Here is an 18,554-nt window from a genome sequence, read left to right as displayed (position 1 = left end):
AATTCTCCCAAAGCCCTCCTCTCCATGTTGATTTCATACACCCATTCACGACTGCGTTGAATTCTCAGAGCACTGTTTTCTAATAAAAAAGAATTTACTGGGTCGAGGAAACACGACATCGTGCCAAGACTGCTCAATTGCTGGCCAGATCGCGCGCGCGCTGTATTGTGTGCAATGTGAACGCTCCATCGTATTGCATCGCTTTGGCCATTATGCTTCGCATCGCATCGCGTCGCGTCGCATCGCATCGCAGGCAGTGTAAACGTACACTAAGTCGCTACAACCGTTTACGCAGCGCATCAACTCTGCAGCGGTAAAAAACATTCTCAGAATTCGCTTAGAAGGGTGAAACTTGATTTGTTTTATTCAGAAAACTCCAAATAATTTTATAATGCAAAAACCAAAAAACGTTAATTTTGTCATTTTCATCGTTCCGGCTCCCCTTAAACTGATAAACATTGGTGAACGTGTACGGGCTTGCTTGACAAACCCATGGTTACGTAGGAGCGATTTTGTCAAACACTTTTTGTCGTTTGCAGGGGTCTTAATAGAAAGCGACTTGAGTGGGAAACATTTTAGTGAACATTTGGTAATTTTGTGTGCTTCCTTGTGTAGGGTAGCAGCGTGTAAAATATCGTGGTTGAACTAAGAAAATTCGTATGGCAAGTTTCGCATTTGTAACAGCCACTGAATCGACCGAATGTGTAATGTTGTGGGGCATTGACTGTTTCGATCGTGAATAATATTCGGGTCGAACTTGCAAAATTTCTGGCTGCTTTCGTGTGATTATGTGTAGCAGATCTTTATAACTGTAAACTTGCAGAGACAATATTAACGCGGACATAAATACGGACTTGATAGCCATTTCATGAGTCTTAGTGGCAGTAAATAGTCAATAGAATTTTAAACATCTTGCTATAAGAAGGTAGAACCCAAATGGCCGATATTTATTATGAACTTTGAAGACCTGATTTTTAACTAGTCTTTTGCGGCCTCTATCTGGTAGGTATTAGGTGGTAATTTCTTTAATGTTGCTTTGTACCACCTGGATGGTACCTGCTACGACAGAGTGAAGTGACAACGAGCAGACAAGAAGCCCATTGAGGCACATAGATTATGCTGTGTAAATGTGATAACAATTCGAAGATAGTCGATCGCCACTCTGCCTCGCTATGTCAGCATCGAAATCTTCTTTCAGGCTAATGAAGTACTTCAGTTCCATCAAAGTTGAATTATGGAATAATTTTTATTTATTATTTTATTGTTTTATACCTCTGGCCACTATTATAAACGCCTAAGCTTGTAATCATCAGAAGATATTGATGCTATACACGTATTACGATGTGTATCTATTAGTGTCTGTAAGTACTGTCCTCGTATATAATTATGACTCGTTATATATCCATGCAATTCTCTTGTGTACTGGATCAACGGAACACGAATTATTAAATAAACAAATAAAATAAATAAAGTTGTACCAGTAAGTCAAGGAAGGTGGTTGCTTACCAAACGCTTCTAGGATGGCCTAGAATATTGCTCAAGTGTGTGGTACTAACAGGGGTACAGACGTATACAAAGTTTAGTAGAGTGAATGGGCATAGGTTTGTTTCACCCAGAAGAGAGCCTAGTGGAAATTACGAAAAATCTGAATGGCTGGCGCTTGCTACTTGAATGGAATGGGGTGAAAGCCTAATATGTAATCCGATGGAAAGTATGTCTAACTACGCACCTCTCAAGAGTTTGCAGAGTGTGATTGTAGTAGCAGTGGTAGTGCAGAAGATGCCATACTGCTCTGCTCCATTGACGTGCAGTGAGAATCGGCCACTTAAAAGAATACAGTACCACTGTTTAACATAAAGACGACAAATGACATGTAGAAACATTCCAGTTGTGTAAATTTCTGGCCAAAAATGTTGGTGCGGCTTCTATCATTTTTTTGATTTTTATGAAATTACGATTCAAATATATGACTTTGCAACTGAAACATCGATATTTGATTTGTTTGAAGTGTGGAAGCTATTATCAAGTACCGTTATTGAATGAGTAATTGGTAACCCATAATTTTATTTCACGTAAATGTTTCATTGTGAATGGTACAGCGCAAAGGTAATTCTGTTAAATTTTAATGAAAAGTATAGAAACTTTTTGGACGTGAATTACAAGCCAGGATAGGTATATTTTAATTGCCAATGTTGGTAAACGAGGGGAAGTGTGAATGGAGAACAGTGGCGTGTTTGTGTGGCGGGAGTCCAAGTTTGGGGAGGTTATGTTTGAAATTTTTGTTGGTGCGTCTCATTTGCGAATTTAGTATACGAAAACATAATAAAAATTGTAGTCTTAAAATGTCTGCTGAAGACAGTTATGTGTCATTTGTAAATAACAGGTATATTTGAAAGAAGTTATGAATGAATTTCATTTTCGGTTTCGGTCTGCTTGTTAATTCATCTCAGTTTTCATTGTTTTTCAGAAGTGGATCTATTTCTCCTGGGATAAAAACCCCTCTTCTGGAAAAGACTCTTCAACTGACACAGGTTGCCCACCGAGCGAAATCAAACTTGATGTGGGGTGCGGTAAATGCAACGGGCCTTTCGTTTCTGATATATGATATGTAAGTGTTCACAAAATAAAATACAGGCCTGTCCAGAGAGACCTTTGTATGAATGGTATCGAACTGCCACAGATGCCGCTAGGGAATTATTTAATCAGAACTTTGCAGAAACCATAATTGATTCAAAATGAATGTAATCAACCTCTTTATTTTACGTAACTGTTTTACATGATGATTACTTATTTTTCGATATGAAGCGCCCCACCCCTCCCCCTACTTTGCACTATAGTGCATTTTATTGTATGATGGTCGTTCAGCCCACGTACTGAAATATATTCTGTCAGTTGGTGTCTAACTCCGGGATGTTACTCTAATAATTCTATGTTGTCTAATGAAAGTATGTAATAGTCAACTAGGGATAGTTTGCTAATTTCCTTCATATTTTTTGGGCCTGTTCAGCAATTCTTAATGAAGAACATAGCTTGTTTCTCCAGTGTATTGTGCTTATACAATCATTGTCATTGACCCCATATAAATTATGTGTCTAACTAGTATATACTAGTGGCAGGCTGCCAGAAACGTAACAGATGGTTTAAGGTTGGATGAAAATTATACTATAGGTTGCTGTATTTATCACATCAAAAGATGTTCTGCAGTGGTTAGCAGGCTGCTATCGTACTAGGGAAGATGATGGCTGAAATTTATGGCTAGCCTTTCTAATTTAGATTTTTCCGTGATTTACACAAATTGCTCCAGACAAAAGTTGGAATGGTACCCTTGAAGAGAGAGGGTGGTTTCTTTCCTCATCCTTTTGTAACCCAAGCTTGTGCTCAGTTTCTAAAGACTTCACTGTTGACATGACATCCTTCCTTGTTTTTGTATTTATCAGTGTTCACGATGTTGATGTATCAGCAAGAAACTGTTGATTGAAAAGTGTTCCAGTTTGTGTAAGGATAGTGTATCAAGCTTTTCGACAACTGTTATGAGTTTATTCTGCCTTTCTGAAACCAAAATAGATATAATTAAATGTGTCTCACATGTGGCCAATAAACCTGTTTGTCCTGTGGACAAGAAAATGAAAATTAAATTACTTTTGACATAAATGCTCTGCAAATCACTTTGGACTGTGTGACAGAAGTCACTTTCAGTTGTACCGTAATTTAGGATTTAGTCTCATACGTTAGTATATTCTTATTGTTTTGTACCCTGTATAAGTGGTACTAGTTCTAGAAACATTGTAATTAGGCATTTGTGAGAGAGTTTTGTCTTCAAAGGTCTCTAATTTGAGGTTTTTCAGCATTTCTGTGCCTAATTGTATGAGCTATTTTCTTTATGTTCAGGCTTCCCAGGTACTCCTGTTTGGTATGGCTTTCACCCACTTGACCAATATTACAAGATGGGTTGCCCAAGAATTTTGTAAGCAAGTTCCTTTGTAGAGCAGTTGCAATTTTCCAGTAGGCTACCACTGAACTGGAGTCTGTTACTTGCCCTACCTTTGAATAAACCTATATGATTATTCCACCTCATATCCCCACAAATTGTTACTCTCAGGTACATGTTTACTGATTGCAGTTGTGACTCATTGATATAACAGCCACTGCATTATGTGAAGAGCAAAATTTTACATTCCTGAAGATCTGAAAGCAAATTATCAATCTTTTTGCCATTTAAGAACCTTGTCAAGCACCAAATGAATGTTGTGAAACTTTTTTCCCGACAGTATTTCGTTATAGATAACAGTATGCTCTTCAGAAAGATGGAGGTTACTTTTAATATTGTCTGCCAGGGCATTAATATCGATTATGAATAGCCAGAATCCCAATCCTTCATGCAATCCTAAATTTTATTGTCTACTCCATATTTGTGCTTTTGTTATTAAACTTTGTAGTGCCAAATCAAATGCTGTTTGAAATACAAGAAATACTGCATCTATCTGCTCTCATTGAGGGCTTTTAGGATGTCATGAAAAAAAAATGCAGTTTGGGTTTTACACAACCAATGTTTTGGGAACCCTTGGTAGTTTGCTTGGGGAAGGTCATAGCATGAAAAATAAACTGATGCAGTACTCAAAACATCTTTCTCTATAAAGAAACGTTTGAAAATGGCATTGAGCATTTCTACTTTTGCTTGGCCACTCGAATTCAGTTCCTTTATCATCAATAAGTGTCTGGACACTAACTTTTGCATCAGTGATCTGATTTATTTCTGTTTTGTGATAAGTTTTTTTTCTTTTTTTTTCTTTTTTTTTTTTTTTTTTTTTTCTTCTTCTTCTTCTTCTTCAATAAGCATCTAGCTACATACTGTGTGTATCAATTACTCAGTCAACTATACCTCAAGAATTCACTCGCAGTTCCTCCGCGTGCTTCTGACCTAAGCTCGGCCTTAAATGTTTAAAGTTTCACCTTGATATATCACAATACTGCCTCTTTATCCAGTCTACTGAACATATAAATCTACTTACATATTTTAGTTTTCTTTGGTAATTATTGTTGCTGCAACTGTGTCATGATCACTGATGCCCATTTTGGACATCCTTGAGACACTATCTCCTGATGGCAGTTGGCAGTCCGCATTGCCAGCTCTACATGTGATGTTATAGCCTGGAAGGAATCTTCTGATGTCCGATTGTACCATCTCCAAATGTTGTTCAGCTGTGAGTTCCCTTGTGTTTTCCCTTCAAGGCCAAGTTGTAATGGCTGGTATCTTTCAAATCCAAACACACAAAAAGCATGCAACATAAAGTGAATTAGACTTGTTATGATATCAGTGTCATTGGTTTCTCCAACTTTCAAGCAAATTGTCATCTTTCAAGTCAACTTAGATCTTGGTAGACCTTGGGCTATGCTGCAGCTCATCCTCACCACAATCTGCAGTCCAAAAAATAGAAGTAAAATAGATGTTGCCAATGTTCTGTTCTATTTTTGTCTGTCCCCATATGATGTCAGATGCCACATCAATATTACAACTTAAGTGGAAGCCAATGTCCACTGTCTGTAGGGTCAACCTGCACTTTTTGACCTTGAGAAGGTGGAGGGCTTGTCCAAAACGCGGTCAAAGTCGGTCTTGATCAGAACGGCATCCTCTGCCCAGTCACGGGCACTACTTTCCTGTGACAAGCTGGGGGATGTTTCTGTTTCCATCATGCCCCATAAGAGCTTAAATATGGTCCAGGGTATCATATTTCACAGGGAATTTCCTTTTCAGTCTGACAATGAGTTGCGCGCACCAGTTCAGAGCTTCGAGGTGTCCATTTTTGTCCCGCGCGTCTATTGGGATCTGAGGGATAATCAGGTTGCCACCGGTGCCTTCATCTTTGCCTTCGAGGGTGACACATTACCCAAGAAGGTCAAGGTGATGGTCCCCTGCTTTGACATAAAGCCAAACACCCCTCCCCCGATGCGGTGCTTTAAGTGCTGGAAGTTCGGCTATATGTCTTCCCACTGTACTTCCAGTGTCACCTGTGAGGATTGTGGACATCCTTCACATCCCAATACTCCCTGTGCCCCGCCCCCATCCATGCCAACTGCGGAGAGCACCATTCGCCATGCTCACCAGACTGCAGAATTCTCCAGAAAGAAAAATAATGGAATACAAGACCCTGGACCGGCTGACCTACACTGAGGTTAAGAGAAAATATGAGAGGCTACATCGTGTGCACATCATGTAAACCTACAGTGCCGCTATGACAACGGTTCTACCATCTTCCATTCCGACACATACAGTTGGCTCTCAGAGCAGTCAGACTCCACCTGCCCCCTTGATGGTGGCGGGCACTTCCCTCCCTGTTGCTCCCTGCACAACCTATTTCAGGAGCAACCCCCCCCCCCCCCCCCCCTCGCACCTCTATCATCGGGGACGTCAGTCTCCACTTGTCAGAGGTAGAAGTATAAGTGTTCTTCAGCTCCTCTTGCCAGGGAGGCATCCCTTGAGTCACTGCCTTCCCATGTTCCTACCAGTGGCAAAGCTGACACCTACCAGTGGCTGAGGCAACTATAGGTATCATACAGTGGAGGCTTTTACGACCAGATGCTTCAGCTGCTGAGAATTTTTCCGGGTTGTATGGCCATGGTCCATGGAACTCTTCAATCCCTGATGTTTCATCCAAGGCTGCATTTGACATCTTCGGAGGTGCTCCTGATTGTGCTGAGTCTTGCCGACTGACAAGTCGGACGTTGAAGAGCGGCCTAAATACCGTGGAAAGTGGGCATGGCCTGGATTTCATGTGATAGCAGAGATAAACCTTGTCAAAGACAAAAAATTTTAACTATTGATTACAGTACGCCAAAGAAGAAACTTCCCATTGGTTGTGTAGTGCCACAGTCCATATATCACTGAGTTTCATGGCTTCTTCTTTTCTGTTAAAATTATCCCCATGTTTATATATTTTGATAGCTTCTCTATATGGTCGTGGATAATAGTTCGCCATAGTACATAAAACTTCAGTTTCCGAAAATCGTGGAAGACCATTTTTAAAGTGTAGACATATTCCTGTTTAACATGTTAAACAACTCTACATGTATTAATATAATAGAGGGAAACATTCCACATGGGAAAAATATATCTAAAAAGAAAGATGATGAGACTTACCAAACAAAAGCGCTGGCAGGTCGATAGACACACAAACAAACACAAACATACACACAAAATTCACGCTTTCGCAAAGCTCTTTGCCTTTACAAATGTCTGCTTGTGTCTGCATATATGCGGATCCTCTGCCTTAAAACCCAAATCCTTTCGTCTTTCCCTCTCCTTCCCTCTTTCCTGATGAGGCAACCGTTGGTTGCGAAAGCTTGAATTTTGTGTGTATGTTTGTGTTTGTTTGTGTGTCTATCGACCTACCAGCGCTTTTGGTTGGTAAGTCTCGTCATCTTTCTTTTTAGATATATCTACATGTATTAATGTAGATATAAAGTGAAAGTAATTTTACACATTACACAGAAGAAATCCAGAAGTATGTACAACTTCTCCATAATAAGTATACAACATACAGTAAACTGCAACACTAACACAAAGGCCGCGCTGGATTAGCTGAGAGGTCTAAGGCGTTGCAGTCATGGACTGTGCGGCTGGTCCCGGTGGAGGTTAGAGTACCCCATCGGGCATGGGTGTGTGTGTGTTTGTCCTTAAGATAATTTAGATTAAGTAGTGTGTAAACTTAGGGACTGATGACCTTAGCAGCTAAGTCTCATAAGATTTCACACACATTTTTTTGAACTAAAACAAACACAGAGGTCAAAGTTGATTGCTGTCAACTTTACAACTAAAGCCAGTGAAAATTTGAAAATAGTGGATAGTCCGCCGCTCGTGGTCTCGCGGTAGCGTTTTCGCTTCCCGAGCACGGGTTCCTGGGTTCGATTCCCGGCGGGGTCAGGGATTTTCACCTGCCTCGAGATGACTGGGTGTTTGTGTTGTCTTCATCATCATCCAGGAAAGTGGCGAAACTGGACTGAGCAAAGATTGGGAAATTGTACGGGCGCTGATAACCACGCAGTTGAGCGCCCCACAAACCAAACATCATCATCATCAAAATAGTGGATAGATGACAAACAGTAACAACATATTTAATTAGATGTAGTTAACTGTTGTAAATATGGAGGGTTGTGAAATAAGACATAGGCAGCCACTCTCAAAACAAATTTGAAGGATGGGAGGGGGGGGGGGGGAACTGATGTACGCTATTTTTATTTGCACGACTGATATGAATGTGTCAAAACTAACATAAAATCACCTGCTTCAGAAAAAGAAGATAACAGGAGAAAGGGGAGGGGGAGGAAGGAAGAAGAAGCTAAATAATAATTAATATGATGTAGACAAAGTCTTCAAACTCCTGATTTAGAGGCCTTAAACTGTTGCTTTATAGACTAAGTTTCAGATACAGTGCTAAGAAACAAGCTTGGGGTAGTACCCATTTTTTTTCTCTGATTTGTGTATTATTGTACTTAGTTCTTAAACATAATTTATTCTGTGCCATCAAAAGAACTTTGTGTAATAGTGACCAACCGATTGAGGCAGTGCAGTTGTTAAAACACTGATCTTGTACTTGGGAGGATGGAATGTGCTCTGTCAGGCCATACTCGTTTTTCTAAATCATTTTGGGCAAACTCTGGGAAGGTTCCCTGTCCTATACTCATAGAATATCATTTGAGTGTGCGTGCGTGCATGTGTGTGAGCGTGTGTGTGTGTGTGTGTGTGTGTGTGTGTGTGTGTGTGTGTGTGTGTGTGCGCGCGCGCGCGCTACTTACTTTCATTATGTTGTGATGACAAATCCTACATCATTGTGAGGTAACCCTGGATGCATAAATAAATAAATAAATAAATAAATATTAAAATTATTTTTGTAACATTTGCTTACATGTTGCAGGTACTACACTTGTCCACATTACACATCGTTGGTGTACTATATTGAAATATTTGTGGCTGTTGTGCTGGGACTGAATACTCTCTATCATGCTGTAAGCTACATATGGAACACAGCTTGTGCTGAATCTGTGACTGTAACTCCAGAGCAGAAAAAACTTCTAGGAATAAAACATCTAGGTGAATTTATTGAATGTATTCCTAATATGTTTCCATGGATGTCTGCAATAAGTAACTACAGTGTATTGTTATAAAACAGTCATTGGGTTTATCAGTACAGTTGTCATCTTCAAATCCTAAGAGCATGTGTTTACCCAACGCCCATTCTGTGCTTATGTATTTGTTTACACTTTACATATAGCTGTTTTACTCTGAGAGAGTTTTAATTATTTGTTTGTCACTGGTAGTGCCTAGTGTGTCTCCTAACATTTTGAATGTCAAAAACCTGTTTGTATTCTTTGTTGTTACTAAATGTTTCATTGTCTTTTCTCCATACTCACACCTAGAGACCTACTTTGGATTTCCTGTATAGGCCATGTAAATTACTTACAACCTGACGTGAAATGGAAGTAGTAGATACAGTTTTGAGGAAAGTAGCCTTATTTAGAGCTCATACTTTGTAAGTCATTGTGCTAGCTGATTCATAGCCCATGCATAGTATTTCATGTTACATGTACAGATGTATTAAAACTGTTAAAAGTATGCTGGACTTCCTCATTGTGCGTATTTGTCAAACTAAGAATTAAAATCTCTGTAAGTAAGTTAACAACAGCTCATATAAAATATTTTAAACATACATGAACGTTTATACATATTACACTAAGTTGAAGTTCTAGTGGCTAAATTATTGACAATGCAAAACAAGTAGACTGAAACCAATTTGTGGAAGGAGGGGAGGGGGACGACCCTCAAGGGATTTTCCAGAACGGGCGAGTACTTCTAAGGCTTATACAAGTATTACATCATTCTATTGAATCTATAATATTGATCGCTAATGGTGATCTAATTCCAGTTAGGACTAACTCAGCTGATGAAGATTATAATATTAGTAAATGTAAAAGTAAGGGTATCTAGAAGGTAAAGTATTACAAAAGTAATTTACAATTCTGTAATACGTATAAAACAGGTAAATTCTTGAGGAAAAGTGGTGTCATAACTCCAGGTAAAATACTCTTACTGGCCATTAAAATTGCTACACGCAGAAGAAATGCAGATGATAAACGGGTATTCATTGGACAAATATATTGTACTAGAACTGACATGTGATTACATTTTCACGCAATTTGGGTGCATAGATCTGAGAAATCAGTACCCAGAACAACCACCTCTGGCCGTAATAACAGCCTTGATACGCCTGGGCATTGAGTCAAACAGAGCTTGGATGGCGTGTACAGGTACATTTGCCCATTCACTTCAACACGATACCACAGTTCATAGAGCCACGGGTCGTAACACATCTGTAATGTAACGTCCACTGTTCAAAGTGCCGTCAATGCGAACAAGAGGTGACAGAGATGTGTAAGCAATGGCACCCCATACCATCACGCCGGGTGATACGCTAGTATGGCGATGACGAATACACGCTTCCAATGTGCGCTCACCGCGATGTCGCCAAACACAGATGCGACCATCATGATGCTGTTAACAGAACCTGGATTCATCAAAAAAAAAATGACGTTTTGATATTTGTGCACCCAGGTTCGTTGTTGAGTACACCATCACAGGCGCTCCTGTCAGTGATGCCGCGTCAAGGGTTACCGCAGCCATGGTCTCCGAGCTGATAGTCCGTGCTGCTGCAAATGTCGTCGAACTGTTCGCGCAGATGGTTGTTGTCTTGCAAATGTCCCCATCTGTTGACTCAGGGATCGAGACGTGGCTGCACGATCCGTTACAGCCATGTGGATAAGATGCCTGTCATCTTGACTGCTAGTGGTACGAGGCCATTGGGATCCAGCATGGTGTTCCGTATTACCCTCCTGAACCCACCGATTCCATATTCTGCTAACAGTCATTGGATCTCGACCAATGCGAGCAGCAATGTCGCGATATGATAAACCGCAATCGCGATAGGCTACAATCGACCTTTATCAAAGTCGAAAACATGACTGTACGCATTTCTCCTCCTTACACGAGGCATCACAACAACGTTTCACCAGGCAACGCCGGTCAACTGCTGTTTGTGTATGAGAAATCGGTTGGAAACGTTCCTCATGTCAGCACGTTGTACGTGTCGCCACCGGCGCCAACCTTGTGTGAATGCTCTGAAAAGCTAATAATTTGCATATCGCAGCATCTTCTTCCTGTTGGTTATATTTCTCATCTGTAGCACGTCATCTTCGTGGTGTAGCAATTTTAATGGCTAGTAGCGTAATATAGCTAAGTTTAGATAGCTTACAGAAGTTACAGTATTATGTATGGAAAACATAGTTCCTTAAAGTCTATGAACCAGATCAATAACTGAGGAATAGCGGATGTTATAATTCCAGATAAATGTATTGGGTTCCTTCACCTGTAACTATAATCACGGCTTCCTCAAGTATTTATTAATTTTCAGATCTTCAAGAACTGTGAAGTGTGTAATACTTTGATGTCACTAGACCTGGACTTCTATTATTAACCTTAATTTACTTGTGCTATTTTTATCTGGAATAATAATATCCACTATTCCTCAGTTATTCATTTGGTGAATTACTTATGTAATATTTTAGCTTCTGGGTGCCTTTACTTTCCATCTATTAGTATTATAATCTTAATCGACTGGATCAGTCCTAACTGGAATTAGATCACTGGTGATTGTCAATATTTTAGATTTTATAGAACTGTGTAGTACTTGTATATATTTTGGAAGTATTGGTCCATTTGGAACGACCCCTGAGAGTCATTCCTTCCCAACCCCCACTCGTTCCATCAGTTGGTTTCAGTCTACTTGTCTTTTCATTGTCAATAATTTGGACAACTGGAACTTCATCTTAGTGTATTATTTATGAATGTTCATGAAGGTTTAAGATATTTTGTTCATTCTGTTATTAATCTTCTAATGGCTAGTTCAGTTTTTAGTATGACTAGTATGCACAGTGAGGAAGTCCAGCATATTTTTTGTGGTTTTAACATGGCAGTGAATGTTACATTTGCACATCTTACATGATGCATGATGTACAGGCTATGAATGACCTAGTGTTGTAAGACTTACAAAGTATGAGCTCTAAATGAGGCTACTTTCCTCAAAACTGTAGCTTCTGCTTCCTTTTCACATTAAGTTGTACAGTAATTTACATTGCCCATACAGGCAATCAAAAGTAGGTCTCTTGTCTTTCACATACCACGTGTAGGTTCCAACATTTGTACTGTTCATGTTGCTGAGATGACTGTACTGGCTTGGTGTATAATCCAACTTTGGTTTTCCACTGTTACATAATACCTTATAGAAGACAAAGTGGAACTGCACTAGAGTGAGTGAGTGAGTGAGTGAGTAAAAAAATCTGTTACTGGTTCTAATGTACCACATGACATATTTGTTACTACATCACTGTTATTTTATAGATTGACTGACCACCCCATTGAAAGGCCTGACATCTTTTGTAATTTCGACTTTGTACTGTAACTTATAATATTATGTACGGCATGATATACAGTGTGTGAGTTTTGATCCTCTAGTTTCAATAAGATAGCACATGTGAGAATAACTAATATAATATGCCAGTGACAATTGCGCCCGTACCTTATTTAATGTTGTTGATCATCCACAGATGTTTAACATCTTTGTTCATACCATAACAGCTGTGCCTGTACTACGATATGGCACCTTTTTGTTTGTGTCTGTTAATGGACATAATCGCACACACTGTTGTACTGGTTTTGTGCCACTTGTGCACAGAAATACTATGTATACCAGTCCAAATGTACCGTCCATGTATTAGAATATGAAAAGAAGCATGAAGCTTAAAATACGTGACTAGCTTGGGTTATAAAGTAATTGTATATGCGAGAGCTTATAGACAATTAACGTAGAAACCACTGTTACCATTTTTGTAGGTATGACGGGTGGTCGAAAATGACGCATGGCTAAAATTAGCCAATTGCACGGATAATTAACAGATCAGTCTATTTGGACCATGTTTTCATTCTCAAAATTCATTGTAGGCTTGTGTAAGCCTCCTTAAGGACCATGGTGTAGCTTAGAGAAAATCTATCTTGTTCTGGAGATCTACATGTATGCGGAAAGGCAAAATAATGTGAACAGTGGTAATAATGGGATGGTTGTGCTTGATGGTCAACAACACAGGTAAGGCACATGTCACACTGGACTGTGCATGTTCAGTACAGACTAGGCGTCAGTTCAGGTTGTTTACGAGTAGTTCACACTTCGTATTTGTATTCAGAGGCCAAGGTCAAAATGCAATGAAAGACCTAACGGAGTTCCAAAGAGGGCAGATTGCGGGGGCTCAATAGCTGGAACATCAATAACTAAGACAGCCAACTTAGTGAATGTTTCAAGAGCAACTGTTTCAACAGTCATGACAGCCTACACAAAACATGGAAAGACATCATGTAAATGTAATAGTGGGCACAAGTCAAAACTGAATGACAGAGATCATCATATGCTAACATGAATTGTGTCAAAACAACACCAAACTACAGCTGCTAAAGTGACTGCAGAGAACAATAGCCATCTTAGAGACCCCATATGTATCAACACTGTCCGTCGAAAACTCCATAAAGTGAATATTCATGGACGAGCTGCTATACCGAAACCATTAATGACGACGACAAACACAAAGAAGCATAAAACGTGGTGGTGGACAGTTGATCAGTGGGAACACGTCATATGGTCCGATGAATCAACATTTTCATTATTTCCAACATCGGGCCAGGTTTACATCTGGAGAACACCAAAAGAAGCCTACTATCCTGATTGCTTGATTCAAACAGTTAAGCATGGAGATGGTAGTGTGATGGTGTGGGCAGCTATATCGTGGTATTCTGCAGGTCCCATCATTACTTTCAAACGTCGTGTTAAAGCCAACAATTATGTGAACGTTTTAGGTGATCAGATGCATTCCAAGATTTAGATGTTGTTCCCAAAGAATGAGGTCATATTCCATTATGATAATGCACCCACTCACACAGCCAGCACAGTACAATCATGGTATGAGAAGCATGCAATTAAGCTGCAGTGTCTTCCCTGGCCAGTACAGTTTCCAGACTTTAACATTATTGAACCCTTGTGGGTGGTATTGGAGTGCAGACTCCGGAGCAGATTTCTACCTCCCTCATTGGTACAAGAGTTAGAAGAGGTTCTGATCAAAGAGTGGCATAACATTCCACTGGAGACTATACAATTATTATGTACCAGTATTACAAAAAGCATCACAGCTGTATTATGGGCAAATGGGGGACCAAGACCTTATTAATAAACCAGTCCCAAGTAAGCACAGGTGATCACATTATTTTGCCTATCCCCTGTACATATTTACTGTGCAAATCACCTTACAGTGTATGGCACAGGGTAGCATGGATATTACTGTCACTACCAGCCCCCCCCCCCCCCCCCCCTTCATGTTCTGCATGAATGGTTCATTGGAAAGGATTTCGTGGTTTTTCTTTTGTAAGATAGGCAGAGTGGACTGAGATTCCGGAGGATTCATCCAATTGCATAAGCCTTTCCTGCAGTTAGTTTTATGTGGTCATTTCACTTTTGTTTCATATGCATGCAGCTAGATATTTTATAGATGTGAGTTTTCTGCGATTGTTTTGCAGTCATTGGATCATACAGTAATGGGTCTTTCTGCCAATTAATGCACAGTTTGTTACATTTGTGTATGTTGGAGTAAACTGCCAATCCTTGCATCAAACATCCATCCTCTGCAGGTCTTTCTGCATTTTGGTACAATTTTCAAGCATTGTGATTTTTCTGTGTCCACAGCATCATCCACAAAAAGCCTCATGGAACATCTGACATTATCTGCTAGATCATTTGCAAATACTGTGAAAAATACCGTATTTACTCGAATCTAAGCCGCACTTTTTTTCCGGTTTTTGTAATCCAAAAAACCGCCTGCGGCTTAGAATCGAGTGCAAAGTAAGCGGAAGTTCTGAAAAATGTTGGTAGGTGCCGCCACAACTAACTTCTGCCGTCGAACATATGTAGCGATTCACATGCATGCTTTTCAGGCACAAAGATAAATACTGGCGCCAAAACCTCTGCGTCAGTAAATAAATAATAATAAAAAAAAAAAAAAAAAAACGGTGGAAGACGAAATTTTTTCTCCGCCCCGAGTTTCGACCACTGCATTTTCATACATTATTCAACGAAGTAAATACAAATTCCGTATTGTTCGTCTTCGAATGTAGCAACATTTCAATGTACTGCACTACGAAAATCCGACTGGCAAGACTGTTTGGGATGTTTGTCAATATGGCCAACTCTACGTTCTCAATTTTTTCTACCTATGAGAAGAGATGGTTGCTAACAGGAACTTTTATGAATCGTGAATCACATGCAGTATTCTCTTCACCATAAGAATAATACGTATATAAACATTTTGCCATGTATTCTTTCGTGTTTGCTGCTATCTCATTTAAATCCTGTCTGCTTAATAAACTACGAAACTAGAGTGAGACAACAGCAAACGCCGAAGAATATACATATCATTTCATGCTTATATCCGTATTATTCTTGTGCCTAATAGTGATACAGTCAGAAATGAAGCATGTCAATTAACTAGATTTTTAAATCTAAGATGACTAATTTCTGTGCAGAATGTTATGTACTAAAGAGACGTCTGCAAAGATTTTCAAACAGAGAAAAATTTTCGCTAAACTCTCGTTCAGAACACCTTCTATCATACACAGTCTATTATTTGGTTCTTGTTGATCATCACCAAAGAAAGCAGCAGTGTTAGTAACAACAAATAGCAGTCTCTTGCCATTGTTTCGCTAATGAGACGATTCCTCTCTTTGTCTTTTTTTAATTGTAAGCGGCGGTAGCGCGCACAAAAGCAAGCCACGCCGCGACCGGCGACAGGCCGTAAACACTGATTATCAGAATGCGACAAACAGTGCATGACACAGTACAGCAATGCATTTTCAGCTTAGAGTGACGTAAACACCTATAACAAAGAGAACGGCACTTATCAGATAAAAGAAAAATAAGCAATCGATCCAAACCAGACGAAGCACGTGAAAAAGGAAGGGTACCCGTATAAATATGGACGGAGCGCCTGACGCATAGCAATGGCTACCTGGTAAAGCCTAACTGCTAAGCTTACTACGCGAACCAAACTACTGTAGCTGTATCGTCATTCATTCGACCTAAATTGTGTCTCATATTACAATGGACCAACTTTGTTTCGATTTGGAGGTGTGGCCTAAAACTTTACTCTCCCCTCGAATTTCGAGTCTCATATTTTAGGTGCGGCTTAGATTCGGGAAAATTTTTTTTCCTTGATTTCGAGTCTCATTTTTCAGGTGCGGCTTAGATTCGAGTAAATACGGTAAATGACCAACAACACTCGTTGTGGCACAATGAAGTTACATTTATATCTGAAGATTTCTCTCCATTGAGAATGAGATTCTGTATTCTGTTTGCCAGAAACTTTTCAGCCCAATCACACAGCTAGGCTGATTTTGTTCATTAGATGACAGTGCTTAACTATATTGAAAGCCTTCCAAAAGTCAGAGTCTTTAGCATTCTGGGTCTCGTTTACGAACAGAGTGAGCTGTGTTTCACACCATTGTTACTTCCAGAGCCCATGTTGATTCCTGCAGAGCAGATTTTCGATGGCCAGAAAGGTCATAATACGCAAGCATAAAACATATTCCAAAACTTTATAACAGACTTGTCATCAGAGATACAGGCACCTAAGCTTTGTGTGTTTATTGGACAACCCTTCTTGAAAATGGGAATGAATTGCACTTTCTTACAATCACTAAGAATGCTTCACTCTTCCAGCAATCTAAGGTACACATCTGCTAGAAGAGAAGCAAGTTCTTGTGCATACTCCATGTAGTTTCATGTAGGTATCCTCTGGTTAGTGATTTCAGTTTCTTTTCTACCCCATGGTCACTTATTTTGATATCTATCATTTTGTTGTTCATTTCATGGTTTAGAGGAGGAACTACGGTGCAATATTTGTCAGTGGAACAGTTTTGAAAAAGGTGTTCTGTATCTCAGCCTTCTCTGTCATCCACAGTTTGGATGCCATTATGGTCACTTGAGTATCTGAATAGATAGTTTCAATCTATTTACTGATTTATATGTTTTGCCGTTTTTCGTAATCTTAATGAAAGCCATAATGTTACTTGCTGTGCGTTCCTGAATTACTGTTCTCAAACAATGCAGATGAATTGTGACTGACATGGAGAACATTCAGGTGCACTTACCCTTCCTTGAATGATTCTCAAAGTCCCTGGATTAAAACACAAATGATAGGGTTCACCTACAACAGTCTACTTTATTTCAAGAACAGCATCTACTTCATGTGGCAAACCTGTACGAACTGTTCAGGAAGAAATAGTTTGACCGCAATAATGTTCTACATATATGAGACATCAAGTTCATTCTACAGGCCACGTAGTACTGTTACACACTGTTGGGACAAACATTGCAAATATTTTGTTCTATGAATTTATGTAGATCACTTCTGGGGTCTTCATGCATCTTGTCATAGGTATTCGTTATTACAACACTCATTTCTTTCTTCCTCTCACTGTTCTTTGGACCTATACCTAACCTGTTATTGTCTTATTCTTTACTAGCTTTACAAAATCAGTTGATTGTGTTAAATGATCTAGTTAAGTACATTTCATTACATGTCACTGCATACAAATAGGTTTCTCACATATTCTAGCTCATATTTTGGGTAACATACTATAATTTCACAGAATGAGATTTTCACTCTGCAGCGGAGTGTGCACTGATATGAAACTTCCTGGCAGATTAAAACTGTGTGCTGGGCCGAGACTCGAACTCGGGACCTTTGCCTTTCGCGGGCAAGTTGTCTACCAACTGAGGTACCCAAGCATGACTCACGCCCCGTCCTCACAGCTTTACTTCTGCCAGTACCTCGTCTCCTACCTTCCAAACTTTACAGAAGCTCTCCTGCGAACATGGAGAAGTAGCACTCCTGAAAGAAAAGATATTGCGGAGACATGGCTTAGCCACAGCCTGGGGGATGTTTCTCCTGCAGGAGAGCTTCTGTAAAGTTTGGAAGGTAGGAAACGGGTACTGGCAGAAGTAAAGTTGTGAGGACGGGGCGTGAGTCGTGCTTGGGTAGCTCAGTTGGTAGAGCACTTGCCCGCAAAAGGCAAAGGTCCCGAGTTTGAGTCTCGACCTGGTACACAGTTTTAATCTGCCAGGAAGTTTTATAATTTCTCAAATTACATTACAAAATAATCAACTGACATTTTCTGTCGTCTGTGTGCATACAGTGTTGTGAAAGTGATTTTTTTATGTTGAAGGAACAGTTTGTAATTGGTTTACATCGTATTTTAGCAGTAGGAAACAGAACAGCACGTTAGGAAGTATATCAGGTTCTTAAGAAACCATCTTGTAACTGAAAAATGAAACATTACCAATGAGTCACAGGATTCACAGATTTTTGGATCCAGTCTCATTCTTACTCTTCATAAATGAATTCCCATGTTACAA

At 39.7% G+C, this 18,554-nt stretch overlaps 1 protein-coding gene across 1 annotated transcript in view; it reads left to right on the top strand.

Moving 5' to 3' along the window:
• The first annotated feature begins 2,210 nt into the window (after positions 1 to 2,210).
• Positions 2,211 to 18,554, top strand: part of LOC126191252 (transmembrane protein 209) — a 133,810-nt gene continuing 117,466 nt past the window's right edge. The window contains exons 1-3 of the mRNA XM_049932061.1: positions 2,211 to 2,383; positions 2,468 to 2,608; positions 8,910 to 9,085. Coding sequence (XP_049788018.1) covers positions 2,343 to 2,383; positions 2,468 to 2,608; positions 8,910 to 9,085 — 358 coding nt within the window. The 5' untranslated portion in view covers positions 2,211 to 2,342. The remainder of the gene's footprint in view (positions 2,384 to 2,467; positions 2,609 to 8,909; positions 9,086 to 18,554) is intronic.

This window comes from Schistocerca cancellata, chromosome 6 (genome assembly GCF_023864275.1).
Source record: "Schistocerca cancellata isolate TAMUIC-IGC-003103 chromosome 6, iqSchCanc2.1, whole genome shotgun sequence".
Taxonomy (NCBI): domain Eukaryota; kingdom Metazoa; phylum Arthropoda; class Insecta; order Orthoptera; family Acrididae; genus Schistocerca; species Schistocerca cancellata.
This window is presented reverse-complemented; position numbering and strand designations above follow the sequence as displayed.